Source organism: Taudactylus pleione, unplaced genomic scaffold (genome assembly GCF_031769625.1).
Source record: "Taudactylus pleione unplaced genomic scaffold, aTauple2 ptg000041l, whole genome shotgun sequence".
Classification (NCBI taxonomy): domain Eukaryota; kingdom Metazoa; phylum Chordata; class Amphibia; order Anura; family Myobatrachidae; genus Taudactylus; species Taudactylus pleione.
In genome coordinates this window covers 8,130,696-8,143,864 of record NW_028284443.1, presented here as the reverse complement: position 1 = coordinate 8,143,864, position 13,169 = coordinate 8,130,696, and the positions used below count along the sequence as shown (strand labels likewise).

The 13,169-nt window shown below is 42.3% G+C and overlaps 1 protein-coding gene across 1 annotated transcript in view; it reads right to left on the bottom strand.

The window, feature by feature from the left end:
- PANX2 (pannexin 2) overlaps positions 1-12,949 on the bottom strand; it is a 59,527-nt gene extending 46,578 nt beyond the window's left edge. The window contains exons 1-2 of the mRNA XM_088455942.1: positions 12,727-12,949; positions 12,156-12,483 (exon numbers count right to left, since the gene is read on the bottom strand). Coding sequence (XP_088312068.1) covers positions 12,156-12,381 — 226 coding nt within the window. The 5' untranslated portion in view covers positions 12,382-12,483; positions 12,727-12,949. The remainder of the gene's footprint in view (positions 1-12,155; positions 12,484-12,726) is intronic.
- Between the last annotated feature and the right edge of the window lie 220 nt (positions 12,950-13,169).

Genomic DNA, 13,169 nt, shown 5'->3' with positions numbered 1-13,169 from the left:
CACCTCTGAATCAGGACCTGTTTGTTAGTTCTATACAAAAGGCAATATATTTAAAGTACTATTGGTTAGTTTCAAAGTCAAAGGGTCTGATTCAAAGGTGGATGCAGTGTCAGAAGCAAGTGGCAGATTTTTGCACTGATTCCATCGGCCATGTTCAGATGGACATGGCTGGTTCAACGTTCGATGGTGCAATCGATGTGCGATGATGGTCCGACTTTTCACACAAAGTGGTGGATCAGTGCCGCAGCCGGTGGCCGTCTCTATGCGAATTCCACTAGCATAAATACGCAGTCACGTTGTATTAGCATCCACCTTTGTATCAGGCCTTTCATTACATTTCAGTTTCATTGACAAAATTGATTTTGTATTCCTGTTTTTTTTGTGGGTTTCTGTTGATTGTACAACATAGCTTGAAAGCAAATCCATATTTTATAAGCAATACTGGGGATATACCAATCTCTGTAAGGTATGCTTTTATTTATACTGTATATTAAAAAAAGAGAAATTGTGCTTTTATTACTTACAGTAGAAAAAAACAATGTGTTTATATAATCTACACATTTAGAAATTGAAATGGTTTTGTTATTCTATTCTTGTCCACAAGGAGGTTTAGCCTGTATCTAAATCAGAGGTAGGTTCCCAAACGCGGTCCTCAAGGCTCCCCAACAGTTCAGGTTTTAGAGATATCCATGGATGAGCACAGTTGGTTAAATCAAATTTACTGAGGCACTAATTAAGCCACCTGTGCTCAGCCATGGATATCTCTAAAACCTGAACTGTTGGGGAGCCTTGAGGACCGTGATTGGGAACCTCTGGTCTAAATGCTCTTTACTGATACAGCATATGAAAGTTGATCAGCATATTAAATTGTATATTAAATTGTACTAGGTACAGTACTTAAGGTGAAATATTCAACAAAAATAAATTATATTAATTGTATAGAACCTATTAAATTAATTGTTATATTGTTTTTAATTGGAAACAAGTGAATAAATATGCCAATATTATCTATTAAATTTTCAATATTAATATAACCTTACATCATTCTTTCAAGTGTGCCCCTCACTATTCGGTGTAAGGCTTTGAAGGACAGAGCTGGTATATTAATGAAAAGCCTTACAGGTCTGCCCAGCATTTATTTCAGGGCTCTTGTGATGTGTGTAGCGTATTCAAGTGTATTCAATTCAGCTTTTATGAAAGGCACTTCTGAATCTGAAAAACACTTGAATATATTGAGACATTAGGCCAACAGCTGATGAAAACAGTCTGTATGTAAATACAAAGATATAATAATAATAATAATAATAATAATAATAATAATAATAATTGACATAACTGGACTGCTGCCAAGTAGAACTTGGCAGACTCTCATATATCATACAAACATTTGTCCCATACTCGACTCCCAAAAATCGTGTGGCGCTCCCGGCCACCCAAAAAAGTGGGCAAGTCTCCCGCAGGCTGAAGCCAACAAGCGGTAGCCACCCACTTCCCGAGTATGGTGCGCGGCACAGGCGGTGACGCAATTCACATTGAATCACGTCATCGTGGCTCCACCCCCGCAGCATTGTGTACTGTGGCGGGGCCACGTGGACGGGATTGCCATACCAAGCCCTCGCCCTGTCTACCTTCTGCCAGCCACCTGGAGTGCCGACATGGCAGCCCCCTCCTGGATGATTTTTCCCCGGTGTTGCTTTGAACTTTTCCTCTCTCTCCCTCATTTACTCTCTCTCTTTCCATGTTATCTCTTCCCTAGCTCTTTCCTTTCCCCATTCTGTTTCCCTTTTTTCTCCCCATTTGGTCTCTATTCCTCTATTCTGTTACTGTAACCGCACCTGCAACTTTATGCTATTGCTGGTATCAGTCCTTCCCCTGGTGCACAAGCGTGCTTCTTACTGTGCAAGGACTGAGATGCCCACTTTGTGCGTCTTTAGACGTTATCATCCGTCGCACCATCAAAACCTGCACCACCCCTATGCTAGGTGCAGATTCTCTGTCAGAGTGTGGCCTCCAAAGTGAGTGATTAAGCATCTGTGTATGCAGGGTCGTATCTATAATGGGTGCAGGGTGTGTGCGGTGTACACAGGACCCTGGGTCCAGGGGGCCCACATCGCACACCCTGCACCCATTTCTTCAATACTTGCCTCTCCGGAATCCCGCAATGGCAGTATTAGCGCTGTACAAAACATCGCCAAAATGGCGCAGCGCCCATTTGCCTGGCGTTTGTGCATGCACAGTAGGGAATTTGTCTGGAAAATGGCTGCTGCACTATTTCCCCAGTGACCTGTGCATACACACAGGGCCATAAGTAAAGCTGTGCGGTCGGTGTGGCCACAAACAGCGTTGGGCTCTGTGGGCGGCACCGTCACCACCCCACTCCCCAGACTCTACAGCTGCGCTCAGTGCGCAGCCAGCCGCCGGGTAGAGAGGAAGGGGCACTGGACGGAGACTGCACATGGGTCTCCTCCTCTCTTAATATGACCCTTTGTGTATGCAACCAGTTCAGCTACCCGCCCGCGACACGCTAATACTGTGCCCATAAGACAAACCATTTTGCTCCTCTAAATAGCCACCTCCCAGTCACCACCCGTCACATTTCCGATACAGTGCTTCTCAATCGCAACTGTCTGTACACACAGTGGAACGCATGAGCTCAACTCCGTGAACATCGCCAATGCATGTGTCTCAGAACCGGTCCCAAAATGAGACCCATTTTCAGGTTATAGGGCCACACATGCTGCCGATAAAGAGTACCCAGTAGCCAATTACTATTCTAATGTGTGAAAATATAAATGGTGGGATAACACAAAGCTGCAAATTTGCCACTTTTCTCTTGCAGCAAAAGGGTTAAGACCATTGCTAAGCAATGTAACTTACATGTCATTACCCCACTTCATTACAAAGTTTAACTGTAGAGAATATTAATAGAGGGTCTGATTCAGCAGTGGATGCTAATGGCAGTGCAGCTGCGATTTCGCACAAAATGCAGCTGCGAAAATATGCTAATGCCTGCCAAAGCCCAGCTGGCATAAAGACGCCCACTGCTGCTTTCTCACATCCATCCAATGTCGCACTCCTGCGTAAACATCGGTACCATCGACACACATCGGCCAGTCACGCAGCACTTACAGCAGGTCTGCCCAGCCGCAGATACTGCAAGTCTCCTCACACGCAGAGAGCTCTCATGCTGTGTATGCAATTGCAGTGAATAATTTATGCACGCTCATGAAATGGCGTATAAATATTCAGACACGCCTGCGTTTACCTAACAAAGCCCCTGTTACCTCTCCCAAACGCTGACCGCGACACTCGCTTTGTGAATGGACCCTCTGGAAGTATGTAATCACAAAGCAATCATGATGCATGCACAATGCAACTTAAGCTGGGTACACACTGACAGATATATCTGTCCAATTTGTCTGGTGGAAAGGAAAATCTGGTCTGTCTTCCAGGGTTTTGGAGCAAATTTCTATTGATATTTGCTCCCATACATTACCAGATTTTCCTTCCCACCAGACAGATTGGACAGATATATCTGTCAGTGTGTACCCAGCTGTACACCCATTGATCTGTGTAAATATCGCCATTGGGTCCACTGCTTAATCAGGACCAGAATAAAGGTGTCTTTATAAACTGATGATAAGCCTCAATTCTGGTGAAAACAGCTTTTTATTTTTACTGAAGATAGAGAATAAGCCTATTTCCCTTAATGTATTAAGGGGTTAATAATTGGTAGAACCTATGGTAGTTATAGGTGTCAGCAGTGTGTGATGGAGGTCAGTCCACATGATGAATAGCTCAGTCAGGGATTGGATTATTTTACTAGGCAGAACACAGGATGCTAGTCAACACAGGGTTAATGCAGTACGTATACAATGCAGAAACATACAAAATGACAGGCACAGGCTAATGCAGGTGGTGTGTGGTATCTGGAACACACACCTGCACATAAACTCAGTGGTGGCGGTAGAGTGTATATAGTGCTCAGTGGCATATATGTATATATATATATATATATATATATATATATATATATATATATATAAATATATGTACAGCAGTGTGTCCAAGGCACAGTATCTCAGGAGACATTCAGGGACATGTCCTAGTACTATAGATGATGGAGAGGAAGACAAGTGGTAAAGACCTCCATTACTATGGGGAACCTGCAGCACCAGCTGTAAGAACAAAGTGACAGAGCAGAGTGCTTTCCTCAACATCAATGCCAGTTGCAGAACTCCTATTCCTGATGAACCCCATTTTTACAGTGTATCACTGTCCGACTAGAGATCTATCGATACATTTATCAATAGGTAAAATGGTAAGCTTTAAATGGCTTTAAATTTTCTCTATCTGTGGCCTGGTATTTAACTTTCAAGAGTGCTCTGACAGACGGATGGACTCACCTGGTGCTGTGGTACTGCTCCTGCTCAGTCAGTACCTCTGCCCATCCCGCCCCTGGGCACCCACTCTGGAGCTAGGTCATAGTAGCCAAGTGCCTAGGTCGCCTATGTCCATGGCCAGACCTGCCATCTCCATATAAATAAATGGGGACGGCTGATGCGAGGGCTAGTGACATTAAAGCAGGAGATATTTCTGATATCTTGTTACATTTCAGCAAATGTAATTATGCCCTTAAACGTGCGCAAACAGTTTTCTGTGTAATTTCTGTGTATTTTAAAGGCAGAATTGCTTGACAAATACGCCCCTAAAACAGGGTACACACTAAGCAATCCAATGCACAATATATTGTTTTGATTCAGATCGGAACAATATATCGTGCGGATCGTATAGTGTGTACCCCAGATCACGCATTCATCGCATCGACCCATGGGACGATGCAATGACCAATGCCATGCTGTGCCGCCATCCACTGCACCATGCAGTGTACGGACGGCGTGATGTATTGCGCCATCGCGTCGTCCTGTCGCTGGGTACACACATCATGTACTGTGGCCCTGATTCAGAGAGGGACGCTCTGAAAGAGTGCTCGCTCTGAATCAGGGCGTTTTTTTTTTTTTTGGAGCGGCCAGGATGATGGTAGTGATTGTCAAGACCATCGCAACCATCGGGCTTGCGACGAGACCCTTGTGGTAGGGTCTCGTGGCCGCAAGCCCCAAAGAGCTTCTGGCTCTAATAGAGCTGGAAGCTCTCCCACTGACATCCCTGGTGATGTCAGTGGGGCCGCCCACAAACGGCAGGCATTCGCATGGGAACACCTCTGTTTGTGAAGCCTCCCCCATGCCATGCCTCCAAAACGGTGCAAGCTGACGATCAAAATCGACAGCCGCCCCCTTTTGGTGCGAGACCCGGAGTGACGGAGCTCCCGTCGCTAGCCGGGTCTCGCGCATGCGCACGTCGGATCCGGCTCCGGCGTGTGCATGCGCAATGGCCTAACATCGACCCGCTCGCGAGTGCATAGCGCTCGCGAGCAGGTCTGAATCAGGACCTGTGTACCCAGTGTTAGAAAGAAGAAGCCATTTGCTTCCTCCTACAGTAGTCACAAAGCATACAACTCTGCAGCACACTACTTTCCTGGCAGTGCAAGCTTAAAGTGACCTGAGGCACACCTTTCTGTCCTGAAAGGTGACGCACCCCCTCAACTGACAAACTTATTTTCTCTGGGCCTGATTCAGCGAGGATCGCAATTGCAAAGCTGCACACAGGCTGCCCCCGCCCCAACATCGCCCCGTAAATGCCTCTGCCTGTTAATCAGGCAGAGGCATTCAAAGGTTTGCGGGTGACTATGCAGGACCCATTCTGCACCCTCGCAGAATGGGTCCTGCGCATGCGCCATCTGCGATGAGCAGTGAACTTGCATGCACTGCTGAATCAGGCCCACTATCATTAGTCACTTAAATTCACCAATGAGAAAGACACTGCCGGCCTGATTCTGATTCACATGCAAAAGCGCCCGCAGCAGCTTCTATTGGCGGTCCTTTGTCTGTGAGTTTATGCAAATGCTGATACAATGTCCTTCCCTTGTGTACATCCGTTCGGCCAAATGTGCAAGGTCCCACTTTTAGTGTCCATGCATGCTGTAATACTGATTGGTGTGTACTTATACGCCACCATTGGTCACACAATCAAAACTTGTACCAGCCTTATGACAGGTGCAGTTTCTCTGCCTGACCATTGCCTCCCTTGTCACATAGGACTCATAGGGGTATATTTACTAAAGGTCGATTTTAATCATTTTTGATTGATTTTTATTGACTTTTATCAATTTTAAATCAATCTATATCAATGTTTCTAGGATTAAATCACACATTTACTAATATTTTAAAATAAAATTGTCTGTTAGTAAAATGTGTGATTTAGCCCCGGATGTTGATTGATTTTTATTGATTTTAAAATGATCCAAACCTATTAAAATCGACCGTTAGTAAATATACCCCACAGGGTTTCACAATATTTCTATTTTAATAGTGTATATTAAGGTGCATTATAAAAATAAATTGTAAAGATTACAGTGGTACTATAAATGAATGAATGAAAAAAAAAGTGTCTCTTTACAAATAAATGAAGTGTATTTTTACATGAGACACTACGCCATGTTTAAAGTGCAGCATCTCACAGCTCCAAATTGTAATAATTGATTTACGTGATTGCTACAAAATTTCAATTCAGCATTTTGAATAAGTATTCAAAACACTTGATAAAAATGCTCTCCAGTAGAAACCTTTAGCTGACCTTGTTGCACAAATCCTATTAAGCGTTTATTACAAGCCGTGAGCTGTAAAAGTATAGTGATAGAAACATTATAAAAATTAAGCGTGAACATTTCTAAAGTTGGAAAAGGGATATTGTGAAAGTGTCAGTATCTAATTAAACTGTGCAATGTTCCTTCATGGAGCAAAAAATTAGCATCTATTACACACTGTACTTCTATAACATTATTCTCTGTAGTAACTATAAAACATTAACTTCTATATGCACAGCTTAAAACAAGTACATAAAATGTAATATTAATGTTCACCCTTCATACAAGGTCATCTGCAGCAAGAGGAGGGACTCTCTGAGAAAGACACTGCAACAAGCATGATCAGTATTGACCTTGAACATGCCATACAATCTTAATACACAGATTGAATAAACACACTGTTAGGTTACGATTTGTTATTTACCATATGAGGTCTACATAATTAAATCATTATTAATATATTCTAAATAATATGCTCTATAGTACTTACAATGGGATTGCATTTTACCGTCACTGCAGCAAATACAAATGCCTGATTCTCAAGGATGAAATAATGAAATTAATAGAACAACACTTATATTTCACTAGAATCACTAATATTTTCTTGGATCCTTTGTAAAATAAAACTGCAGGACTGATTTAATAAAAGGTCAAAAGAGAGAAGTGACCCAGGCACACCTTTACACTTCAGTGATGGACCGTGGATTGGACAGACCATACAGCTCTTCCCATATGTCCTAGGAATTCAAGGACATGAGACAAAAACGAGGCTGGCGAATGTGCTTTGGGTGCCCTGTGCACTGCCTTTTACCTTATTAAGCAAGAGGTGGGGGGCAGCATCTCCAGTTCCTCAGACTGGGAGTGTGGTGCTAAGCGGTTTCATCATAGTTCACACCAAAGTCACAATTTATCACAGACACACAAGAGCAAAGCCAGAAATGTTACTGTTAGGAAGCCACATGCTGCTGTTCCTCCATGTCAGTAGCCAATGCCAATTATATTAAAATAAAAAGTATAATTATGTCACTCATTCAGTGTTTTAGGTGCCACCTAACCATTGGTGTCTTGGACAACTGCCTAGGTTCTCTCAATGGTACCACTGACTCTGCAGGTACAACTAACACAAAGGTAGTCAATATATGCACAGCATGTATCACTGTGTCTATCTATTCAGGGATTTAACCAGGGGTGTGCAAGTAGGGTTCCGAGCTAGGGTGCAGGGTCCAGGGTTTGACACCATTGCTGCCCCACGGCATCTGCATTTGGCTTGCAGGGTGCCTGTAATGGAACCCTGTAGCCAGTGGGGCCTCACTCCCTCAGCGTGATGTCATGACTTCTACAATAGTAAAATGTCCACAAAATAAAACATACAAATTGGATAAATGAACTTCATATCTTATAGAGGTGTTTTTGGCAATCCGCATAATATCACTTTTACAAGAGCCCTATATCAATACTCTGTGCAGTTGGGGAGACTCGCTACTTCTACTACCTCTCAGTCTGTTGATTCACACTTTGATTCTAGTCCTTTTCCTACGTCATTACAGTGCACATGTCACATAAAGCTCTATTCTAACTATGCTAATCAAAGACAACAAAAAACAAAACAAAAAAAAAATAACAAGCAAAAAAACCAAAAAACAAACAAACAGTATTTCAGCTGTTACTGCAAGGGAACCAATACATTGTTTGCCAGGTTACACTAAACTACAGCCAAGGAAAGCAAAGCCTCCCAATAAGCTTCAAAGGATCATACAAATAACACAGATTTCTCCGATAAATGTTTTCAGTGTACGAATATATTTTTTGTGAAATGCAAACCCACGGAGTAATGAGGATTCTGGGCCTGATTCAGACCCACTAGTGATGTCAGTGGGAGTGATTTTGGCTCTGATAGAGCCAAAATCACTCCGGAGCTTGCGGTTGAAAACCTCAACCGCAGGCTCCGGCTCGCAATTTCGATGGTCGCGATGGTCTCGACCATCGCGGCCATCAAAATGCACGCTCGTATAGCCTGTGGGTGGTGACCCACAGCTATACGAGCATCCAGAAGGACGCTCCATTTTCATGGAGGCCGGCCCTCATTCAGAGCGTGCGCTCTGCTCAGAGCGTACGGCTCTGAATGAGGGCCTCTATTCCTTAGAAATTAATTTGTACTGAAAGTTGAGTGAATGGAGGAACTAGGACCGGACTGGCCATCTGCCACTTCTAACGGGCCAATGGCCAGATGGGCCGTGCCAGCCGCGAGAATGCCTGGCCAAGCAGTAGACTGGGGCATGTTGTGAGGCAATGCTCCCATGAGGCATGGCGATGAGCCTTTTCTGTGAGCACACCTACACATTAAGGGAGTGCTGGGGACAAGTTACTCACTACAGTTCAATAAACTGGAAACAAGAAGAAATCTACATCCGGTTCAAGAATTCTATTGACTAATTCTTTTATTTGAGATTTTTACAATGTGTCTTGAAATGTAATTACATCACAAATTACTATAAAAATGCACATTTTCCAAAGGAGATTGTAACAGTAACAGTAGATAAGGTTATAATGGTGGCTGTGTATAAAGGGTTAGTAACAAAAATTCACAAGTGGTCATAAGGTTTACAATTTGCAAGACTATTGGTCATATATCTGAAACCATGATCAGCGCCAGAGTAATTTATGTTTTGTAATCACAGATAATTGCCTCTCACAACACACTCATCTCCTGAAACACTCTGTGCTGCTATGCCAATATACCTACAGTAGCTGCTGTAAATGAGATCCACCTGGAAGAAGTGCAGAAGAGAGTAGCACACAGGAGAGGCAGCTGAGGGTTGGTAAGTACTGACAATTGGCAAATATTGGTATGCACCTTAGATTGGACAACAGATATATGTCTGACCAGATTATATGTATTGTAGACTAAGTAATAATTACTTTGTGAAAGGTAAGACAAACCTACCACTGACATGAAGTACAAATCTAATAATACATAAGGTCATTTATGAATCACAAAATATGTGGGAGAATAATATATTTTAATTTGTGATAATTAACCTAATTTACTACATCAGACATGTTTGTTTGGCTGGAAATATGCATAGTGGAAGAAATAAAAACATCACTTTAAAGTTCAATCTACTACCACATTAGGACGACCCCTTCAGTATTGAAACGTATTGTCTTCCTCCTAATTTATTCATCAGTTTATCATAATTTATGTTGTTTTGTGTTATTTTATACTTTGTTTATATGAAAACTGACACATATTCTATGCCAGTTTTCTGCTTTTGAAAACATAATAAAACATTGAATAAAATACTTATTTTTCAGAGCAAATAGAAATTTGTATCAAATATTAATTGCCATAACAAATGTTAACATGTAACAATATGGTTGTTAACTCTGAATGACTATTACCAGAAGTTTCTTTGAGGATATTTCAAAGGTCTATAATAAATTCAATAAGAGAACAGTGCAAGAAACAGTCATGCACAGTCGATATCCTGAATAATCAGATCCCCATTAGTCTGTATAACACCAATCAATAGGACTTCATGCACTGCAAAGATTTCAAAAGTTAAATAGCTGGCCAGTTAATATCAAAGCCGTTTCACAATAAAACAATATTTTTTAGAACATATTGAGGATTGTATCCTAATTGATTATATATATATATATATATATATATATATATATATATATTATGATTATTATTTTGAAAGTATTTTTTAAACTTTTTTAAATTGCTACTACAAGCAGCAGCGGCTCCTTATCTGTCTGGCCAGATGGTCTGTAATTAAGTGCAGGATTGCAATCCCGCGCATGCGCACATACTATCAAACTGGCTGGCTTTTACGGACTGCATAGTCTGCAGCCCATATAAGCTGCTAAAGGCTGCTGTAATAGCAGGTAAGTGGCTTTTCATGGAAGTGCACAGTCCCAAGAGGAGAAAACAGCTCCCTCTGGGACTGTCTATTGGGCTGTGATTAGCAGGGAGCCAATTGGAAGTCACTGCCACTGCTAGGCAGTCCCTGCAGGTGGTGGATCTTACTGGTGGTGCTGCGTTCCCTGCAGCCCCTAGGTAAAATCTGCCACTGAATGTGGAAGCATTTATTTTGTTCTACAAGATTTTTATATTTCGAGGGAGTTTTTTATTACTGTCACATTCTTTCTATTTAATAGTTATTGATAGCACGTAAATGTGTCAGTTTGTTCTGCTGTCAAAGGGTCTGATTCAGCAAGGAACGTACACTAGCACCCGTCCGCTGCGACAATATGCTAATCAATGCATACACACGGAAACCGCAGCACAAGATGCAGACGCCCAGCCCCATATTAAGCCGCCCATCTCCCTTTACTCGCAGCCTGATCAGTACGCAAGATAATGTAAACATCGGTAACATCGAGAACCATCGGACTCATACACACATTAGTGGTTGACCTGACCTGCAGCAGGATTTTGGCAGCTTCCTGTGTACAGCTTACGGTATGGCTGCGTATGCCGCCGCACAACCTTAATTATACACGCCCCTATAATGGTGTTATAAAGCCTGCGTTCGCCTGACCACTCCCCCATCACCACCCACAAACAGCACTTCCTGACAATCAATATCGAAAAGGTCTGCGTACACACTGCGTGTAGTCTGCGTACCATAACCCGATCGCACTGGCTAGTTCGTGCAGTGCGATGCATACGCAGAGTAAAAACATCAGCCAAGTGCGTGCGTTCTCTCCATTGCATTCCTTGCTGAATCAGGCCCTAAGACTGCTGAAAAAAAAAATAATTTACATTTTCAGAGATGAACTAATATGTGCATTGGTAGACACAAGCTACATATTGTTATAATAGGGATTATTAGAGCAACTCTAATATTCTTGGATGATGCTATTATTACAGGTATAATCTTTTTAAAAATGTAAACTAAAAAAATACCCACAGAATTAAAACCAGGTACTTTTGTGGGAATAAGTGCTCTATGACCTCTGCCAAACAATGACTGAGGTTATCAGATGCACAAACCAGTGAGTAGGGTAATGGATTTGCTCATCTGTATTCATTAGTATCAGCAACTTTGCATTTATATGCTGTTTATTCTGCATATAACTAGCAGTGTAACCTCTATGTTCCTGACACACAGACCAATTTGTTATATTAATGTGGAGGTTGTGTATCAGGAATGGGCACTTTGTGCTTTGAAAAACAGCATAAAACTGCAATGTCTAGGATAATACACATGGGTGTGTAGTGTCCCTTATGCCATTAGCCTTAGCCCCCAGAATCTCACTGGGCCCCATTTCAGCCACATGGGCTATTTTTTTCTATTGTTAGGCCCCTGCTTTCATTAAGAACCTCTCATTTCTGCTAAAGAAGTGCTGCATTCAAACTGTTCACTACCTCCATAAATTCTGCTCTATTAAACTATCACCAATGATGTGCAAAGGTTGCAGTAGTGAAGAGCCAACTCACCAGCAAAGTTCTTTGTAAAAACCAAAGTGACAAGGAGAATGGGGATGAGGACTGTGCCAATAGTAACCACTCGATCAAAGGGAAGCTCCAGCTTCAGCTGTACCATAAGAGCTGCCAGAGACCCAGCTTTATCATCCTGCTGTCCAGGCAAAATCAGTTCTTTCAATTTCTCTCCGGCTAGCAAAGCAGTGGCCATGTCTGGATGGTTATCAATGATATGTTGCATAAGCGTTTGTGATTTTGATTGGCTTCTTCTCTCACTTGGTGTCTTGTCACCAGCTACAGGAATAACCTCTGTGGTTCAAGTGAAGTCTGCAGAGACACACATCTAGAACATGTAAAGAACACTCATCTTAGCAAACACATTATTAGCAAAACAGCCAGTGGTTTTATATAAAATCAGTTCAAAGTGATTAATGACAAATGAAAAATGAGTGAAATAAAAAATACATGTTAATGAAGATTTGATCAATTAAAGGACACGTTTGCATTCAGCTGCATTGCCACTGTGAAGCAGTTCTAAACAGTTGAACAGACACAGTATGCTGCAGCATATATATAATATATTTACCTGCTGAATATTGCCTGAGTGCCAGAGAGGTGATGAGCAGGAAAGCTGCCATCTACAGATTCCAGGCAGCCTGAAAACTTACATTGCATGTCCCTGTAAGCCGGCAAATGTTTAAACGAGGATTACTGAGGGGAGATCTGAAAACCTGTCTCTAATGCTGCAAGATAGCTGCAATGTTCTGTGCACTCTGATTTGCCATCTCAATGCATGACGACTAAAAAACAGAAAGGGTTTTCGGCAGGCAGCAGGAATGAAAGTAACTGTGTGTTCACGTCAGCCATATGAACAGAGAAGGGTACATAGCAATTCCATTTACTGCAGCCTACAGAAGGGAGGCGGGGCCTCAGGCTGTGGTAAAGCATCACAAGCTTCACTGCTCTGTGTAACAATGTGTGTTCGGCATCTTCCTTTCCCCAGAGGCAGGAGCAGACAGGCTATTGCAT